This window comes from Sinohyriopsis cumingii, chromosome 12 (assembly GCF_028554795.1).
Source record: "Sinohyriopsis cumingii isolate HCF-2022 chromosome 12, ASM2855479v2, whole genome shotgun sequence".
Taxonomy (NCBI): domain Eukaryota; kingdom Metazoa; phylum Mollusca; class Bivalvia; order Unionida; family Unionidae; genus Sinohyriopsis; species Sinohyriopsis cumingii.
Window position 1 is genome coordinate 90,232,229 of NC_142972.1, and position 22,694 is coordinate 90,254,922.

At 37.2% G+C, this 22,694-nt stretch overlaps 1 protein-coding gene across 1 annotated transcript in view; it reads right to left on the reverse strand.

The window, feature by feature from the left end:
• Positions 1-22,694, reverse strand: part of LOC149786949 (uncharacterized) — a 129,844-nt gene that overhangs the window by 78,373 nt on the left and 28,777 nt on the right. The window contains exons 9-11 of the mRNA XM_089976001.1: positions 21,717-22,307; positions 20,269-20,417; positions 17,974-18,184 (exon numbers count right to left, since the gene is read on the reverse strand). Of these exons, the coding sequence (XP_089832127.1) occupies positions 17,974-18,184; positions 20,269-20,417; positions 21,717-22,307 (951 nt within the window). The remainder of the gene's footprint in view (positions 1-17,973; positions 18,185-20,268; positions 20,418-21,716; positions 22,308-22,694) is intronic.

The window sequence follows — 22,694 nt, forward strand, 5'->3', positions numbered from 1 at the left end:
ATACTGCAGGGTTTGAACCTCAACTGGTTATACTGCAGGGTTTGAACCTCAACTGGTTATACTACAGGGTTTGAACCTCAACTGGTTATACTGCAGGGTTTGCAACTCAACTGGTTATACTGCAGGGTTTGAACCTCAACTGGTTATACTACAGGGTTTGAACCTCAACTGGTTATACTACAGGGTTTGCAACTCAACTGGTTATACTGCATGGTTTGAACCTCAACTGGTTATACTGCAGGGTTTGAAACTCAACTGGTTATACTACAGGGTTTGAACCTCAACTGGTTATACTGCAGGGTTTGAACCTCAACTGGTTATACTACAGGGTTTGCAACTCAACTGGTTATACTGCAGGGTTTGAACCTCAACTGGTTATACTACAGGGTTTGCAACTCAACTGGTTATACTGCATGGTTTGAACCTCAACTGGTTATACTGCAGGGTTTGCAACTCAACTGGTTATACTACAGGGTTTGAACCTCAACTGGTTATACTACAGGGTTTGAACCTCAACTGGTTATACTACAGGGTTTCCAACTCAACTGGTTATACTGCAGGGTTTGAAACTCAACTTGTTATACTACAGGGTTTGAACCTCAACTGGTTATACTGCAGAGTTTGAACCTCAACTGGTTATACTGCAGGGTTTGAACCTCAACTGGTTATACTACAGGGTTTGAACATCAACTGGTTATACTGCAGGATTTGAAACTCAACTGGTTATACTGCAGGGTTTGAACCTCAACTGGTTATACTACAGGGTTTGAACCTCAACTGGTTATACTACAGGGTTTGCAACTCAACTGGTTATACTGCATGGTTTGAACCTCAACTGGTTATACTGCAGGGTTTGAAACTCAACTGGTTATACTACAGGGTTTGAACCTCAACTGGTTATACTGCAGGGTTTGAACCTCAACTGGTTATACTACAGGGTTTGCAACTCAACTGGTTATACTGCAGGGTTTGAACCTCAACTGGTTATACTACAGGGTTTGCAACTCAACTGGTTATACTGCATGGTTTGAACCTCAACTGGTTATACTACAGGGTTTGCAACTCAACTGGTTATACTGCAGGGTTTGAACCTCAACTGGTTATACTACAGGGTTTGCAACTCAACTGGTTATACTGCATGGTTTGAAACTCAACTGGTTATACTACAGGGTTTGAACCTCAACTGGTTATACTACAGGGTTTGAACCTCAACTGGTTATACTACAGGGTTTCCAACTCAACTGGTTATACTGCAGGGTTTGAAACTCAACTTGTTATACTACAGGGTTTGAACCTCAACTGGTTATACTGCAGAGTTTGAACCTCAACTGGTTATACTGCAGGGTTTGAACCTCAACTGGTTATACTACAGGGTTTGAACATCAACTGGTTATACTGCAGGATTTGAAACTCAACTGGTTATACTACAGGGTTTGAACCTCAACTGGTTATACTGCAGGGTTTGAAACTCAACTGGTTATAGTGTAAGGCTCTCTATATCAGTTTCCCCGTGTCTTTCAATCAAACCATGTCATTCAATTACTCAATTTAAAAACAAAGTTCACCATCATTGCCTTCACATCTATCAGTGACACACACACACACTCTTGTTCTCTCCCTATATTACCACATTTATGAAACTGAAGTTTTCTGCCACAGTCTCTAACATCCATCAGCCTGGGACACACAACAACACATCTCGATTACCCGTTTTATACAAGTATGCAATTCTTTATCACTCCCTCCATCAATCTATGACACTTACATGCATTCTCTCTCTCTCTCTTTCTCACTAGTATTACTTGATTTTTGTGCCAGATAAGTATGTGATAACTTTTTGACTGTCAAAATAGTTCTGGTGGATTTGCAGCAAGAATAACTCTGCACAATCAACTGTCTAGTAATTCTCAAAGTAACTAACTTTTTGCAGGAAGCTCCTCTAATGGTCCACTACACAATAAAATATTTACTTTTTCTGGTGTTTTTTTTTTTTTTTTCATGGGACGAGGTTCGTTTGATTAGCTGTTACAACTGTTTGTATGATTTTGTTTGAGATTGATTTGTAATGGGGCTTATGATATATATTATTCCTAACTATTGGAGAGTCTATGGAAGTAAATGTGCAAGATAACCACTGAAAATGTTTGTCATGCAAGTATTTTACATGGTTTGTCAGTCCTTCAGTCCGCTCATGATCATAAACATGTATTCATGTAGCTGATTGCAGGTATCAGGATTTTCTCTGACATGATGCACACAGCCCATGGACTGTGCCCGATATTATTTAGCATGAACTGGATGCTGAGGGGAGGGGGTGCCTAGGAGCTGTAAATGTAATGTACATGGCTTGTAATGTCCACTTAAGAGAATGGGATGTTTTATTCATATGCATTGATCTGTAATGGGGATGAAAATATGCAGTTATACTGATTATCAGTTACCGTTGGAGAGTGGGTGAGTATGAAAATAAATGGGAGAAATAATTGCAGGAAATAGTTATGATTTGTACTGTATACCCAGTCATTTCATCTTCATACGAACATAAAATATATATGTGTTGTTGGCTCCATTATGACATATTGCAATGAATGGATTTTTGTCATAATGCATGCAACCAATAGAACTTGCCCAATTCTATTTTAGTGCTACTATAATCCTCTAGAGTACGTGCTTTGAAAATTGGATGATGCAGATGGTGTTGTTTTGGAATCCGAGTTTAAAACCAGCAAAAAATTCAAGAAAACTGTGGCTGCAAAGCACTAATGCTTTTGCACAGAGTTTGGAGGTGAAATATTTTTTAAATTACTGTTTCTTATAAACTGTTATTTCTAGTATAGGACATGGTACAATAACAATTCACTGAGCATGGTTCCAGTTTCGAAGTGGCAGTTGCATAAGTTACTTGTAACTTTGATATCGGACAATTGCTTGTAAAAGAATCATTAAATGATTCTTTTTAATTTTCTGAGAATTTCCTGTAGAAAGGGTTTGTGACTATAATGGTTAAATAAAGGTTAATTTGCTAGACTGGATTCATGTGATATCTTTCCGAGAGTTACGCATTAGTACATTACTGTCTTTTGAATGGAGATGTGAAGTTTTTCAGTCTTCTTGTGATTCTGAAGTGATAAAAGATGCGTGAGAAAAGATGAATTGAGCGGATGGTTGGGGTCATGCTTGCCTCCTTGTGTTCGTATATAGTACCAATAATGTGATTTCGTGTTCTCTGAGATTTCATCTTACTTTATTGATAAAATGTCAGACTCCTGTGCTTTAAGCTTGCTTTCACATGTTTCTTGCTGTCTTGAGACTGGTGCATATTAAATATAAATTTCAACCATCTTCCTCTCTGCTGTGCTGTTCTTACTGTCTTTGCCAATACAGCTGAACCAATTTAATATGGTGGCGCTCACCAGATAATATGTACTTTTGAGAGAGTGACGTATGTAAGGTGAAGTAGTTCACATTTAAAACATGCACAGTGGAGAGAATGTTTGCATACCTCTATGCTACATTAATGTAATGTGGATGATATTTCTTTTGGATATTGTACTTTTGGAAATTTTACATGATTTAAGCACACTGCTAACTGAAATGTCTGCTCCCTTGTGTTAAAAAATCAGTCTGAATTAGTCTAAAGTACACTATACATAGCAGCTATTAAAATAGGGAAAATGAATTTTGCCAGACTAGACAATACCAGCTTCTGAAAGTGCAATGAATGAATTACCAAATATATAAAATGTAAAAAAAGTTATCGGCTCTTTTTTATACAATTTACCTCTGAAATTCAGGAAGTGAAAATGACCAAGTAGAGCTAGCACTTTTTGAAAGGTGCACATTTGAAGTAAGGCCAAGCTGTATACTCTATAACCCATAGTACACCCATCAATCATACACCAAAATAAAGGGAATTAAAGGTTCTTTGCATTATACCTAAGATATACAAGGTCTTTTTTAAATAGAAAGTATAACCAGTGAGGAAAGCCGGGGACATTCTTTTTCTTTAAAATCCTAACCCTACGCAAAATGCGAAACTGTATAGCGCCACCTTAAAGAAAATAAAAAAATGTTTGCAATTATTTTTTTTATTTTCATATAATTATGTATGATGTTCTGAATAAAATGGTACATTCATATTGATGTTAAGCATGAAAATAAGCTAATTATGATCATTTTTCTCTTGCTTACATAATTTGCCATGAGATATGTTTGTGTGAGTAGTGACCTTAATTATGGGGAAATTAGAAGACCTAGAATATAGGAATAGAGTCAACTTAAATTTAAAACTGTTGCAATAAGTGACAGAAATATACGGTGAAAATGTTTCTTTTCATTTACTTGCAATGAAATAAAAAATAAATGAAGAGAAAGTGAATTCGCTTCTTCCATATTAAACAATAGGCAAATATTTTACACTTTGACCTTTGACCTTTATGAAGCTGATGAGTTACCTCCCTTTTCTAATTGTAAAATTCATTGTTGATATCTCAGAAATAATTCTGGATAGTTTCATGTTCCTGTCATTCAGCATAACATTGGTTGCTATGTTTACAAAATGTAATGTGCATTCTTAAAATAGCTCACTTTTATTATGGGGGGGGGGTAGGCTGGACTTGTTAGAGACTCTGACACTCATAAATACTGTTCTGTGTGGAAAAAGGCAGGAGAATTATTCATAAGGATTGTTTTGATGCTTGCGACTTAAATGTTTCAGCCATATAAACATAACTAAATCATACAAAAATAATACCTACATCTTCTTTATGGTGGCGCTCACCAGATAATATGTACTTTTGAGAGAGTGACGTATGTAAGGTGAAGTAGTTCACATTTAAAACATGCACAGTGGAGAGAATGTTTGCATACCTCTATGCTACATTAATGTAATGTGGATGATATTTCTTTTGGATATTGTACTTTTGGAAATTTTACATGATTTAAGCACACTGCTAACTGAAATGTCTGCTCCCTTGTGTTAAAAAATCAGTCTGAATTAGTCTAAAGTACACTATACATAGCAGCTATTAAAATAGGGAAAATGAATTTTGCCAGACTAGACAATACCAGCTTCTGAAAGTGCAATGAATGAATTACCAAATATATAAAATGTAAAAAAAGTTATCGGCTCTTTTTTATACAATTTACCTCTGAAATTCAGGAAGTGAAAATGACCAAGTAGAGCTAGCACTTTTTGAAAGGTGCACATTTGAAGTAAGGCCAAGCTGTATACTCTATAACCCATAGTACACCCATCAATCATACACCAAAATAAAGGGAATTAAAGGTTCTTTGCATTATACCTAAGATATACAAGGTCTTTTTTAAATAGAAAGTATAACCAGTGAGGAAAGCCGGGGACATTCTTTTTCTTTAAAATCCTAACCCTACGCAAAATGCGAAACTGTATAGCGCCACCTTAAAGAAAATAAAAAAATGTTTGCAATTATTTTTTTTATTTTCATATAATTATGTATGATGTTCTGAATAAAATGGTACATTCATATTGATGTTAAGCATGAAAATAAGCTAATTATGATCATTTTTCTCTTGCTTACATAATTTGCCATGAGATATGTTTGTGTGAGTAGTGACCTTAATTATGGGGAAATTAGAAGACCTAGAATATAGGAATAGAGTCAACTTAAATTTAAAACTGTTGCAATAAGTGACAGAAATATACGGTGAAAATGTTTCTTTTCATTTACTTGCAATGAAATAAAAAATAAATGAAGAGAAAGTGAATTCGCTTCTTCCATATTAAACAATAGGCAAATATTTTACACTTTGACCTTTGACCTTTATGAAGCTGATGAGTTACCTCCCTTTTCTAATTGTAAAATTCATTGTTGATATCTCAGAAATAATTCTGGATAGTTTCATGTTCCTGTCATTCAGCATAACATTGGTTGCTATGTTTACAAAATGTAATGTGCATTCTTAAAATAGCTCACTTTTATTATGGGGGGGGGGTAGGCTGGACTTGTTAGAGACTCTGACACTCATAAATACTGTTCTGTGTGGAAAAAGGCAGGAGAATTATTCATAAGGATTGTTTTGATGCTTGCGACTTAAATGTTTCAGCCATATAAACATAACTAAATCATACAAAAATAATACCTACATCTTCTTTATGGTGGCGCTCACCAGATAATATGTACTTTTGAGAGAGTGACGTATGTAAGGTGAAGTAGTTCACATTTAAAACATGCACAGTGGAGAGAATGTTTGCATACCTCTATGCTACATTAATGTAATGTGGATGATATTTCTTTTGGATATTGTACTTTTGGAAATTTTACATGATTTAAGCACACTGCTAACTGAAATGTCTGCTCCCTTGTGTTAAAAAATCAGTCTGAATTAGTCTAAAGTACACTATACATAGCAGCTATTAAAATAGGGAAAATGAATTTTGCCAGACTAGACAATACCAGCTTCTGAAAGTGCAATGAATGAATTACCAAATATATAAAATGTAAAAAAAGTTATCAGCTCTTTTTTATACAATTTACCTCTGAAGTTCAGGAAGTGAAAATGACCAAGTAGAGCTAGCACTTTTTGAAAGGTGCACATTTGAAGTAAGGCCAAGCTGTATACTCTATAACCCATAGTACACCCATCAATCATACACCAAAATAAAGGGAATTAAAGGTTCTTTGCATTATACCTAAGATATACAAGGTCTTTTTTAAATAGCCAGTATAACCAGTGAGGAAAACTGGGGACATTCTTTTTCTTTAAAATCCTAACCCTATGCAAAATGCGAAACTGTATAGCGCCACCTTAAAGAAAATAAAAAATGTTTGCAATTATTGTTTTTTATTTTCATATAATTATGTATGATGTTCTGAATAAAATGGTACATTCATATTGATGTTAAGCATGAAAATAAGCTAATTATGATCATTTTTCTCTTGCTTACATAATTTGCCATGAGGTATGTTTGTGTGAGTAGTGACCTTAATTATGGGGAAATTAGAAGACTTAGAATATAGGAATAGAGTCAACTTAAATTTAAAACTGTTGCAATAAGTGACAGAAATATATGGTGAAAATGTTTCTTTTCATTTATTTGCAATGAAATAAAAAATAAATGAAGAGAAAGTGAATTCGCTTCTTCCATATTAAACAATAGGCAAATATTTTACACTTTGACCTTTGACCTTTATGAAGCTGATGAGTTACCTCCCTTTTCTAATTGTAAAATTCATTGTTGATATCTCAGAAATAATTCTGGCTAGTTTCATGTTCCTGTCAATCAGCATAACATTGGTTGCTATGTTTACAAAATGTAATGTGCATTCTTAAAATAGCTCACTTTTATTATGGGGGGGGGGGGTAGGCTGGACTTGTTAGAGACTCTGACACTCATAAATACTGTTCTGTGTGGAAAAAGGCAGGAGAATTATTCATAAGGATTGTTTTGATGTTTGCGACTTAAATGTTTCAGCCATATAAACATAACTAAATCACACAAAAATAATACCTATATCTTCTTTAAAGAAAATAAAAAAATGTTTGCAATTATTTTTTTTATTTTCATATAATTATGTATGATGTTCTGAATAAAATGGTACATTCATATTGATGTTAAGCATGAAAATAAGCTAATTATGATCATTTTTCTCTTGCTTACATAATTTGCCATGAGATATGTTTGTGTGAGTAGTGACCTTAATTATGGGGAAATTAGAAGACTTAGAATATAGGAATAGAGTCAACTTAAATTTAAAACTGTTGCAATAAGTGACAGAAATATATGGTGAAAATGTTTCTTTTCATTTATTTGCAATGAAATAAAAAAATAAATGAAGAGAAAGTGAATTCGCTTCTTCCATATTAAACAATAGGCAAATATTTTACACTTTGACCTTTGACCTTTATGAAGCTGATGAGTTACCTCCCTTTTCTAATTGTAAAATTCATTGTTGATATCTCAGAAATAATTCTGGCTAGTTTCATGTTCCTGTCATTCAGCATAACATTGGTTGCTATGTTTACAAAATGTAATGTGCATTCTTAAAATAGCTCACTTTTATTATGGGGGGGGGTAGGCTGGACTTGTTAGAGACTCTGACACTCATAAATACTGTTCTGTGTGGAAAAAGGCAGGAGAATTATTCATAAGGATTGTTGTGATGCTTGCGACTTAAATGTTTCAGCCATATAAACATAACTAAATCATACAAAAATAATACCTACATCTTCTTTATGGTGGCGCTCACCAGATAATATGTACTTTTGAGAGAGTGACGTATGTAAGGTGAAGTAGTTCACATTTAAAACATGCACAGTGGAGAGAATGTTTGCATACCTCTATGCTACATTAATGTAATGTGGATGATATTTCTTTTGGATATTGTACTTTTGGAAATTTTACATGATTTAAGCACACTGCTAACTGAAATGTCTGCTCCCTTGTGTTAAAAAATCAGTCTGAATTAGTCTAAAGTACACTATACATAGCAGCTATTAAAATAGGGAAAATGAATTTTGCCAGACTAGACAATACCAGCTTCTGAAAGTGCAATGAATGAATTACCAAATATATAAAATGTAAAAAAAGTTATCAGCTCTTTTTTATACAATTTCTCTGAAGTTCAGGAAGTGAAAATGACCAAGTAGAGCTAGCACTTTTTGAAAAGTGCACATTTGAATTAAGGCCAAGCTGTATACTCTATAACCCATAGTACACCCATCAATCATACACCAAAATAAAGGGAATTAAAGGTTCTTTGCATTATACCTAAGATATACAAGGTCTTTTTTAAATAGCCAGTATAACCAGTGAGGAAAGCCGGGGACATTCTTTTTCTTTAAAATCCTAACCCTATGCAAAATGCGAAACTGTATAGCGCCACCTATATGGTAGATTCATCATCTTAAAGTGATATAATCAAATAATCCTTACAGTTTGTATCCCATCATAAATGTGAATGCCAAATATGAGAGGGTTTTCTTTTCAAGGTGTGGGTAGCCTCTCTATTCTGCTACTCACTGATATCTCCCACATATTCAAACTTTTAAACAAAATTCTGGAACATAAATATTTCATATTATTACCTAACCTTCCTTCCAAAGTAATCTATTTACTGTACATTAAAGACCTCCTTTAACATGTTACATGAACTGGATTAGCAATCACAGCTGTTATTACATGTTACAGTGCAAGTGGGATTTGCAGTATAAGTTTTCATTTGCATCAGACACAATATGAAGACATAATTGTGTTGTACAACAATTTATATTGAACATGGCATCATGGAAAAGGACAGCATTAAAAGATTATACTATCACTGACTTCTCTATGCAGGTAAATCCTTGGCCACCCAAACTCTGTGACACGTTACCAAACTCAGTTAATGCATTGATCATTGACCCAGCTGGACCTTTGAAAACTCAACTGTTGTTGAATCTGATTAAGAGATGGTTAATCAAGGATCAGTGTATATGATAGTACCATCCACTAAAGAACAACCAAGTTATGATGTACTCAAGGACTTCACTTAAACTGTTGCTATGTCAAAGACATCTTTGTCATTCACAATTGGATTCTTTTACTGAATCAATAAAGCCCCATCCAAGGATGGCCTTGATCTAGGTGCAAGTAATCTTGTTGCGTATAATGATGTGATTCTTACACACCAAGACATCCCTATATGAATATTTTTTTTTTCTGCAGTCGGCACAAAAATTAATATGGGATCTATTTGTCACAATGATAACTATAGGCATGTAAAGTGATCAGACACAACTGCAACATATCAATGACATTTCATGGTGTTTACAGGCATGATATTGCAAACAGCCATGGGACTCGGTCTGTGGCTGACCTCTAAATGATCGATGAGTTTTAGAATATGTCTTCATGGGAAGCTTAGGACCCATAGAGTTTCCTCACAGCTGACTTAACCAGAACTTCCAGTTTCGTCAGGAAAACATATTATGTTGCCTTTGGATAGAGCAATTTAACCATTATAATTAATATATATAGATATATAGTAATAAAATCCACAAGTGATGCTATAACGGAGGCTGCTGATTGATGCCACAATGCTGCTTGTGATCCACTGCAACTTCTTCACACATGTAAACATATCAAATACATGTTACAGTCGCAGAATACCACATAGGAAGACCTCACCATGGACATCAAAATGAATGCCTGCAAAACTGACCAAACCAACAAAAGAAACTGTAGCCAAAACTGTGTAAACCACAGATAAAGTGAAGCAAGCTGCAAAAGCTATCAAAGCAATAATGATTGCAACAGAAAGAGAATGTTTTGTCCAAATCACATGCAAGTGGAATGGTTTTCATGATTGTTGAGCTATATAGGTGTTTTACACAGAATCATTGCTGTCATGCGCATTGCCTCAATGATTGATTAATGTTGTAATTTTATGGTTTAACACCATTTGTCTGTGCCAGATAGGCTATTTACGGTGATCAGTAAACAAAAAAAAAAAAAAAAAAAAAGAGAAACCCTGGTAAGAACTCCAACCCATGAGAAGGTACATGCAGCTTCCAAACATACCCACTTTGGCCTAATCTGGGAATTTGAATCCATGGAGACAGAGGTAAGATGGCATTGATTGGCAAAGGCAAGAAAATTTGACCACTTGGCTACTAGGAGCCCCTCCTGAATGACTGAATCCTCACCACAATTTTTGATGTGATTTTCTCTATAATAATCACCATGCAGGAATCCCACACACTTAAGATCTCTCAAACAATTCATCTGTGTTTTTGGTGGCTGAGGGTGTAAAATTTGACTGTCGTAAATGACATGGAATGAGGAGATTTAATGAATAATTTTATTAATGATTGATATAAACTCTAAAACAAATGCCCACTTCAAGTTGTGTCATTTCAGTTAAATCTGCACTATATATGACTGACATCACATGGCCAAGATTTAGAAAAATTCTCACTGACCTGATTATAAAAAATAAAAGTCCTGTGAACTAGCAAGTCTTACACACAGAACCTTGAGGGTCTTGATAATATATTGTGCCTGACATGTCAGGACTACCTCAATGATTCATGTTTATCAGTCTTGTGATGACATCAGTGGCCATCATAAAGTGGACATTCTGCAAGCGTAGACTCTCAGGGTCTTATATTCTTCAGGTTTTCCACAAATGTGGAGCCAGATGATCTGCTGGCAATTACACCCACGGCGCCTCTGCATTTTCCATTAAAATGCTGGACCAGGATGGGCATGTGCTGGACTTATGCAGGCCGACCCAGATGACAGAAATGTATATTAGAGACTGACCTGACATTTAAATACAGAACGGCTCACACTATTTTTAGGAACCACAAGTATTGCGGTGGGTTGGATTGAGAGTGAAAAGGGTGAAGAAAAACAAACCTCCACCATCAATCCACACATTCTGAAGGAGTTGCTGCAGCAGCTTGCAAAGAATTGCTCTGCACACCACACTTTCTTGTTGAGTCAGCGCAGATGACTACCATGGAGTGAACGTTGTCTCTATCATATCGGAGTGGTTTACTGTGTATGCCTCCTGCAAGAATGCTCTTTAGAGGTCCACAGGGAGACAGAGATAGAGAGACAGTGACAGTGACAGAGAGAGAGAGATAGAGAGAGAGAGAGAGAAGAGAGAGGGACGGGGAAAGAGAAATAGCGATAGTCACCAATTTATCTACCGGGTATGACGATTATGCACATTTCCTAGTTTAATTAAGATAATGTAATAGATATAATGCCAAATCAAATTTTAGTTAATATTAACATAGCCACAATGCACAGAAAACTGTACTAATACCATTGTATGGTTTTTCATTTAGAAAAGGCAGTTCAATGCTTTTACTTTGTTCAAAGAAATCTGAACAAACTTGTGCATTGTGTTGATGAGGCCTTGTTGAGGTGAACATTTATCCTAATTTAAACATGAAAAGTAATCCCCTGAGGTACAGACTAATAAATTCCAGATAACTCCATTTCAATTTATAAAACAGCAAGCAACAGAACAGATAACACTGAAATTACACTCAAATGTGAACCACATATTTAGTCCTTAAACAGTAATGACCCAGTCATGAGGCTGAATATATATGTACAAAGCTATGAACAGTTCATGGACTTGTCATGGTTCCAACGCTTTTTTCAAAAATAATTCCAGGTCTTTTCCACATTTTCTCCAGGAAGGAAATTCATTTTTCAAGGTTCATGTATGACCATTGATGGAATTAAAGAACCTTTTAGCTTAGATAATGTGCATTTTTCAAATACAAAATTTCATGACTCTCACAACATCTGATGCAGACATATGTAATAAACATACTGTTTTAACACAAAATTGTATTTCTATATGCTGAAAATACCCGGTCACATTATCCATACACCAAGCTGACCAATGGATAAAAACTTACTGGCTGTTATTGTTCATTGTTCAATAATAATAGGATTAACCGCTCCAGTGGCCTAGTGGTTAGAGCATCCACCTCAGATGCAGGAGGTCGTGGATTCAATCCCTGACCGAGTCATACCAAAGACTTAAAAATGGTACTAACAGCTGCCTCACTTGCCACTCAGCATTAAGAGGGTAGTATTAGGACTGGTCGGCCTGGTGTCAGGATAATGTGACTGAGTGGAACATTATGCTACATGTCTGTGACATGACGCACCAATGCTAGAAATCACTATAAACTGCTACACTGCAGATATCGTAGCGATAAGACTGAAAAATTGTCAAAGCTACCTTAAAAATCCAAAATACAAACATACAAATCAGATTTTTCATGAGCAGAATGCATTCAAAACTAAGCTTAGATGAAAGGTCTGTGTTCAACTAATAACACATTTGAAATGAATATTAACAAAATGTAGAAACTGTGAACATTTGTTCATATCATGAAAGATGAAATCATAAGACAGTTTTTGTTTTCCAAGAATACATCACATCTTACAAAATTATTAAATAAAGCTCATGTTTATTTTGGCACAAATCTTGCTTCTTCAAGAAAATGCTTGATTGTTTAATCTCAAGAACCATGCTACGATCATGTTATATCTGAGTTCAAACACTGTCTCTTCCAAAGATAATTCACTTTTATACACTGGAGTTCATACTTGGGGAAAAAGTACATTTAGTTTTTGATGAATAAACAAATATACAATTTTTGGCAGCCATGCCTCAATCATGTTATATCTGAATTTGTTCTATAGCAAATTATGGTAAATCGGGGTTACATTACAAAACACAATGGACAACACATCTTCCATTTCCCCAGTGACCTGTGTAGAATCTGACACTGGCATTTCAAGCTACATGTTACACAGCATAATAATGTAGCACTAATGTTCTGCTCCAGGATTCGACATTTTAAAGTACATAAAATTTCACTTATTACTCTGTCTGTAAAAAATGGTAACACTTGTCTAATCATAGTTTTTTCTCACCCATCCCATCTCATTTTTAATATTTGGATTTTTATGTTGTGGTGAGGGGTCAGATTCAAAGCCATCACCATATTGTGGTGACATAGGGTTGTGAGATTTGTGCAGTCATGTGACTGGCAATGGAAATGGTGAGTACATGGTCAATTCCTATTGCTGCTGTAGTTTAGTCACATCTGACAGCAGTTATAATATTCACAATTTCTCATGAAACAAACCTTTCTCCTTTTGATTTCAAGCAGGCATGACTCGATGTGACATCATTTAAGTTTGTGAGGCCCACTGGTAAGCTGGTACCATATGCTGCCATGCATGGTGGCAGCAAATTCCAACTTTGCAATAGGCAATTGACAATGACTACACACCCCAACATAAATGTCCATATACCAAAAGTGGGTGGGAACTCGAAGACACAACGTGGACATTGCTGCCTTGAGCAAGACACAGCTTGCAAGAGAAGGCGAACTCTGTGAAAGGGGCCATTGATACACTTTCTTTTCAAGTGGCTGAGGAATGTGAACAGCACCATAAGGCTGGTGTCTGCTTTGCAGAGAAGACAGCACTAATTGGCAAATTGGCTGGACCTCCCAAAAGAGTAAACAACAGCTTCATGACAATGAAACGCCCCTCTTGTCAGGAAGAAAACACCTTACCATCCTCAGTTGCTACACTCCAACCATGACCAACTTGGATGGAGTGGAAGTCAAGTTCTATGAGGATCATCACTCCATCATTGCTGACGTTCCAATGGCATATAAGCTCGCCATTCTTGGCAACTTCAATGCAAGAGTTGGCTGTGATCACGTTGCCTGGGATGGAGTGCTAGGAAAGCATGGACTGGGTCATTGTAACAGCAATGTTATCCTTTTGCTCCAGACTTGCACCAAGTATGAAATATTGATCACCAATACAGTCTTCCACCTCCCTACCTGTAACCGAACATCATGGATGCACCCTCACTCTAAGCACTGGCATCTCATCAACTACATCACTGTAAGAAAAAGGGACAGGCAGGATTGTGTGTGTCCAAGTCTTTGTGTGGTGCCAACTGTTGGACATACCACCGCCTCATCATCACCAAGCTCAACATCCGCATTCAGCCCAAAAGACACCCACAGGGAAAGAAGGCTCCTAAACGACTAAACATCATGAAGCTGAAATGCATCAGTACCAAACAGTCTCTCATGAATGCCCCGGGAATAAACCCAGAAAGCACCAAGACTGGTTTGATGCGAACTGCGATGAGATCAAGCAGTTGCTGGATGAGAAACATTGCCTCCATCAAACCTACCTCAACAACCCAATGTACACCTCCAGGAGAGATGTGTACAACAATATACGCAAACCTATACAGCAGAAACTCCATCAGATGTGAGTCACATGGCTGAGAAACAAAGCTGATGAGATCAAGTGCTATGGAGACAAGCATGACATGAAGAACTTCTACAACGCCCTGAAAGAGGTGCATGGATCATCTGGATCATTCCCCCCTTCTCAGCGCAGATGGGAACACACTAATTACTGATAAAGAGAAGATTCTTCAATGATGGGGTGAACACTTTGACAGCGTCCTGAATCGCCTTTCAGCCATCAATTGTCTTCCCCAATTACCCATTTTTGAAGACTGGATGACCCTGCAACCTTGCTCAAGACAGATAAAGTGATATGTCTGCTCTCCAGTGGAAAAGACCTTGGTTCAGACTCCATCCCAGCTTAAGTCTACAAGGAACTGGGACACAGCTCTGATAGAAAGGCTCCACCAACTGTTTTCGCTGATGTGGCAGCAAGAGACGATCCACCAGGAATTCAAAGATGCTTCCATAAACCAGCTGTATGAGTACAAAGGGAACCACCAGTCCTGTGACAACACCGGGGTATATCCTTGCTCTGAACTGCAGGAAAAATACTCGCCAGAATCCTACTGAACTGCCTCACCATACACTGACCACGGACTCCTGCCAGAAAGCCAGTGTGGATTCCGGAAAGAACATGGGACCATCAGCATGGTGTTTGCTGCAAGGAAGATACAAGAAAAATGTCAAGAGCAAAATGCTGACCTTTTCTCCAGCTATGTCGTTTTGACAAAGGTCATTGATACTATCAGCAGAGAAGGCTTGTGGAAGTTAATGGCCAAGTACGGATGACTGAGAAAATTTATATGCATGGTGCAACATTTCCATGACGGCTTGCGGGCATGAGTCCAGGACAATGGAGGGACATCTGAGCCATTCCCAGTAACCAATGGCGTCAAGCAGAGTTGTGTTCTGGCACCGACACTGTTCAATCTATTGTTCTCCACCATGATAATGCTTTCAGAGACGGAGATGTTGGAGTCGGCATCAGGTACTGTAAAGATGGAAAACTGTTCAACCACAGAAGGCTTCAAGCGAAAACCAAGGTTATGACAGACACCATCAGGGAATTCTTATTTGCTAATGACTGCACCTTCAACGCTGGCTCAGAAGATGACCTGCAATGTAGCACTGACAAGTTTCCCAGTTCCTGCACAAGCGTCGGTCTCACCATCAGCACCAAGAAGAATTAAGTCCGGCATCAGCCAACCCCTGGAAAGCCCTATGTTGAGCCCAACATAACCATAAATGGCCAAAAACTCAATGTAGTGAACCACTTCACCTACCTTGGTAGCACACTGTCAAAGAGTGTGACTAATGACAATGAGGTGAACCTCCACATTGCCAGAGCCAGTGCAGACTCTATGCCAATGTCTGGAATAGAAGAGGCATCAGCATCCAGGCCAAACTAAAGGTCTAGAGGGCAGTTGTGCTCCCCACACTTCTTTACACATGCAAAACGTGGACGCTGTACCAATGCCACACCAGGAAACTGAAACACTTACACATCACAAGTCTCAAGAAAATCCTCAACATCAAGTCACAGAACAAGGTTCCAGACACTGAGGTACTCACCCAAGCAGGTCTCCCCAGCATACACTCCATCCTGATGCAGTCCCAGCTATGCTGGACGGAACATGCTGTACGCATGCCAGCAATCCCACGGAGGTCAAAAAGAAATGCTTCAAAGACAATCTGAAAGCTGCATTGAAAATGTCCAACATAAACCCCGATTCCTGGTAGCAAACAGCAAGTGATCAAGTCACTTGGCATTCCTTCTTGCACAAAGGCTCCAAGTTGTGCGAATCTAGCAGGCCAACAGCAGCAGAGCTGAAGAGGCAAGCCAGAAAAGCATGTACCACCAGCCTTCCTGGAGAGGCCCCACTCATCCCTTGTCCCTTATGCAATCGAATATTCCATGTAAGGACTGAGAACTTCATATATCTCGGGTCCACCATCTCCAGCTCACTCTCCATTGATTCTGAGGTGAATGGCATGATTGCCAAGGCGGCTGAGGTGACGACCAGACTGAACCAGAGGGTCTGGAACAAGCCCAACCTTACGAAGAAGACTAAACTGCATGTCTACCAGGCCTGCATGCTCAGCACACACCTCTATAGCAGCGAAACAATGGTCCACTTATACGAAACACAAGAGGAAACTCAACAGCTTCCACCTGAGATGCCTGCAGCGCATTCTGCACATCAAGTGGCAGGACACCAATAAAGAGGTTCTGGGATGCACCAACATGAACAGCATGTTCTCCATTCTCAGAGAGAGGTGCCTTCGCTGGCTTGGCCATGTTAAGATAATGGACCCAGGCCACATTAAGAAGGACCTGTTATACAGGGAGTTAGCAGAAGGTGCATGACCGACTTGATGGCCATGTCTGCGCTACAAAGATGTTTGCAAGAAGGACATGAAGACAGCCAACATCAATGTCAATGACTGGAATAGCTGTGCTAATGACCGTTCCACCTGGCACCTAGCTGTCAGACAGGGCATTCAAAAAGCCAAGGAAGACAAAAACATAAAGCATGCTAAAAAGAGAGCCAGAAATAAGGCAAAACATCAACTTACTCTGTAGCTACACCACTGTCTCCCGTAGATAGACGCATGCCAAGAAGAATTTAGGACGAGATGGAGTTATAGCCAAATGGATAATAGAAATATATTTCGCTGATTACTCTACCCATGTTCTCAATGTTATCACCAATCTACCTGACTTAATATGCAAAGTAGTCTACGCATGGTGCAAGTTCACAATTATGATATCACCAGTATACCTGTCTAAATATGCAAACTAGTCTATCCATGGTGTATGTTCACAATGTTGTTACCACTGTACGTGTCCTACACTAATTAGTCTACTCATGACACATTCTGACCAGCATATTATCACCAGTATACCTGTGTTATGTCAAGTTGTCTACCCATAACACATGTTCAAGATGATGTCAAAATCCTATGCCAGTTAGTCCAGTCATTGCACAAGTATGTTATCACCACTGCATCCATCTTATTCTGAGTAATCTACCCACATATACCAATCTGTCCATCCAGTACACATGACAATAATATTATCAGTAGTGTACTCACCTTATCCCAATTATAGCACCTATGGCACATAATGACAATGATGTTATCGCCAGTGTCCCTGTCTAATGATACATTTAAAACTATTCTGCATACCTTTCTGAATGGAACTGGAGAAGACCTGGTCTGTTGCTCTTTTTTTTCTTTGTAGCCTTTCAGTAGATGTTTGAAAAGACTCTTGGCTGATGGACAATGTTGGCTGATGTCCAGAATGGGCAGGTTTTGATGTAGTGGTTGCAGTAACCATTCCTGCTTGCGTTATATGGGGGTGTTTATATTCCTCACTGCACCTAATGGCTGATTGTCTCTGATACAAAATATTACAATATTTAGTAACTGATATTCCATGACATGAAATTCAATAATAATAATTTAGATAATTGCTGAATGAAAAACAAACAATGGGATGGTCCAAATATCAAATGTCACATGTTTGTTGAATGATGATGCAGACTAAACACTGCAAACTCTAATTCATCAACATCACATTGCATAGTTGCTTATCAAGCGAGCTAAAACACAGAGAGGTTGCTACAAGGCCTATGAAGGAATTAAGGCACAGAAAGAAATGTTGGCAGGACAATACAAGCTATGCAATTTATTTGAAATTCATCATAATTAAAGGAATGCAAATAAGTTGGTCTGTCACTCAAAGGCTGTAATACTGCTGAAAACTGTGGAACATTGTTTTCATTTTCTGCCAAGGTCACAGAGAAGTCAAGCTGCATACCAGATTTTGTACTGTACAGAAAAGGGCCTAAAGAAAATTGATCAGTGACCTTAACTTTGATAACAAGAGTCCCTCAAATGGAATGACAATGTACTGGACAAAAAGACTGACTATGTACAAATTCAAGACAAGACTATTTCCTATATTTCACCACTTAGTGTTGAAATCATCTCTGAAAATTTTCATCAATGACAAGATTTTGTGTTAGCTGATATGGTACACAAATTAGATGTCCGCTTGGCACCAATTTTATTTGCTACAAAGTAGTCTTTATTAACAATCTTTTGGTGCAAATGTCATGTCATAATAAACATCCATTAACTGGAAGCAGTGACAAAGTTTTTTAAGGTAGTCATTGTGGAAACCATACTCTATGTACAACAGTCACTTCTTCATGTAGGACCATCAAGGAATCATAAAAAGTATATTGCTGAAAACCCTGTGTTGATACAGCAAACTATTTTGAGGTGGGTAGACACATAAAAAGCTTGCAGTAACTTTCCATGAGTTGATGGTTCTTCCTCCACAAATTATACTGGCCACCGTGTATATACCATTATACTGGCCACCATATAAACCTTAAACAACAACAAGAACCACAATTCAGTAGAAGCAGCACTAACAAGATTTACAAGAACACAGCTGTGGTAGCCATACTGGACATCAGATAAGCACCATTTTACTTTGAGACTAACAAGATCAACCAAGAAGTCTTGCAATGAACACCCCATGCTAACATCAATTTCTAGTCAGAGTTGTGATAACAAGATTTTTATGATGGCTAGCATGGCAGCCATATTGGATATTAGATCAGCACTATTTGTTTAGGATCATCTAGTTATCATAAGAAGTCTTTTAATAAAATCACATATTGATAAGACCATCCATTCAGTATAAGTAATGATAATAACATTTCAAAATGGCTGCTACTGAGGTCAATTGTATATCAGACTAACACCATTTTCATTTAGTGTCAACTAGACATCCTAAGAAATCTTCTAGTAAAACCCACACTGATCTTACCATCCCATTCAAAAATAGTGCTAACAAGGTCTTAGAATGGCACAGTTTTGTCTAGGACCAACCAGAAATCATAAGAAGTCTTTCAGTGAAAACCCGATGCTGACATGACCATCCCATCCATTATGAAGTAGCAATAACAACATATTTATGACAAGTGCTGTCATGCTGTATTGGAAACTGATTGGTGCCAATTTCATTCAGGGCCAACAAGACTTTATGTAATGACCTTAAGTAAACACCCCATGCTATGACCATCCACTCAGATATAATATTAATAGCAATACTTTCAGGATGGTTATTATGGTAGCCATATTGGATATCTGAGTGGCATCTTTGTCATCTATTTCCATCTAGACCATAAGATGTGCTTGTATGTGAAGTTTTGCATGGATTTAGGCTATAGCTATAATAAAGAAACATCAATATTTATTCTTCTACTTGATTACTTCAAAAACTTGCATGAGTTCATATTAAACAATCAGAACAATTTTGCAAGCTTCTTCTAATTATAGCTGCAGGTTTTAATGACTTGTGACAGTCACTAGCCAAGGGAGTGAAATGATTGTCATATTCCTGACTCTCATACAATTACAGTTTCTAACAAGCAGTAGTGATGTTTTATTGACAAAATTAAATACCTGTGGAATTTGATCAACATGTGTCCCCACTAAAATCACTGGTGGTGGGATGACTGTATAAGATGTTGATGGGGAATGTGCAGAATTCATGTTTTCTGTGTCAGGTGGTGCACAGGAATGTACGGAATTCAACCAGATCTCAACTAGCTCTAAAAAAGTCAAGAAACAAAATATAGCATTAACATTCTAAGCATTAAAAGAATAATGTACATCTACTTGCTGACAAAATATTTACTAAAACAATACTGACTTAGTTTTTGACAGATTTAATTGAATGTGTATCAAAATGAAATGACTTAAAACCAAAGAACCTGAAGTTCCTGCTTTTGCCGGACATTTCCAGTAGATCAAAGAATGTGACCTACAAACTCTGCAAAATCAGATATCAATCATGAAAGTTTTGAAATATCTCATATATCAACTCGTCTTTGATTTGTCCATTTAACTGCCAAATAAACATCTTAATGAAGTAAAATGCAAAAGTCACTAAGTCAAGTTTACAAATTATTTCTTTCGCAGGCAATCAATATAGGTGTTGCCAACTAAGCTTTCCAAAGAATCAAATGTATGTATTGTTTTCTGTTTGTCAGGCAATCAATCAAGGTGTCACAGTCTAAGCTTGTCTGGTCATTTTGTTTTCCCCGTTTATTTAAAGGCTCTATAGCCACAAAATACAAGACAAATAGAGATCTTACTGGTTATCTCCTGACCATATTAAAATCAATATAGTTCAATGACTGCCCTAGGTCCTGTACTATAGACGTTATATCAGTCCCTCACACCATGCTGTTTGTGTTCCTGCATGTCAGCAGTTTAAAATAAATTATGAGAAGCCTAAACTCAAATTAAGAAAAGACAGGTACTTGCAACAATAACTGACTTTACAGGAAATGACTGTTAATTAGGTGTTACATATTTTGTAGTAGTAAGTCTGCTGATTGTTAGCAGTTACAACCGAAAAACAGTGGAGTGACATAAAAATACTATTTGTTGGGAAAAATCCTAAGTCCTTATTTCTGAATGAAAATAATATGAAGAAATAATTAGCTCATGAGGAAATTAGTTAATTATATTAGGATATTACTATCATTAAAGCAGCATCAAATCTGGAGCCAAAAATGACACATTTTGTGGTGCAATTAATATTTAATTCTATCAATCATTTCTTTCTTGGCATGTCATGTTTTATCTCCTTTAAATGCTTTTATGTTGCAACTAACAAATATATGGTTATTATATTAATTTTTCAAGACCAGCCATATGGAATCAATCCTTTAGTACTCTCAATATTCTCTTCTGAATATAACTGAGTTCTTACAATCTTAACCAAGAAATGTTTACAGTTGTACAAATGAATGTGATTATTTTTTGTGTATTGAAAAATATCTTTTATCTGCGTCAAATACAAGATAAATGAATTTACAGATGAGATGAAGCCCAGCACGTACCATGAACTTTGCATTTCACTTTCCCCTCAGTGTCAAAGTAACACTCATCTTCTACAATATCAGTAATTTGTCCACTGACATCTGAAACTAACAGGTAAATGGCACGTCTTGTCAGGAACATCTGGTGTGTTGTGTAAAAGGCATACTGCCCTGCAAAATCCCACACTGTTAAACGTGCATACTTTCTTACATCCTGCTTTGTTTTGTCAGGATTTTCTTTCAACAATTTTAACATTTCCCTCAATGGATCTGTCTTATGATTTTCAGTGGCATTACTTTCTCCAGGCTCTCTTCCAGGCATCATGTTATTTTCAGACTGGGTGAGATTACTCTGACCTACAGTGGAAGGTGATTCTTCTTGAAGACTAGCCGTAGATGAAAGATTCTGGCCAATATTCTGTTGAAGAGCCTGGTGATATATTACCTCTGTATCAGTGTCATCATCAGCAACAATGCCAGTTGGACTGTGGTCAGCTCTCTCCTGTTGAGGAGAGCTTGCAACCTGTTCGTGATCTGCAGTGCTCTCACTTGTTTTGCAGTTCTCATTTAGAACTTTAACAAGGCGCTGTAGTTTATAATCCTGTTCTGAATCTGAAATCAGAAGGAACAGATAGTACAGCTGAATACTGCTTTGCAACAAAAAATCAATCTGGAAATGAAAAATGAAAATACAACTTCAATGCTCTTTTGTTTCTCCACTACATGTGGTGGGCCAGATAAGTCACTCCATGCTACTGCAAGTTTAAATAATGTGGTGGTGGGGGTATGGGGTAGATACCAAGCAACTCAACACCAACAATCTTTTGGTGCATGTGTACATCCACCACATAGGGGTTGCAAATATAATTTCAACAGCAATTAAGCATTCAATGCATGTTTGTTTTGAAAACATTGCCTAATTAATTCCTTTTCCTATTCATCCCATCTTTAGATGGTGCATCACTTTGGTGTGTAATATACACTTACTTATACTTTGCA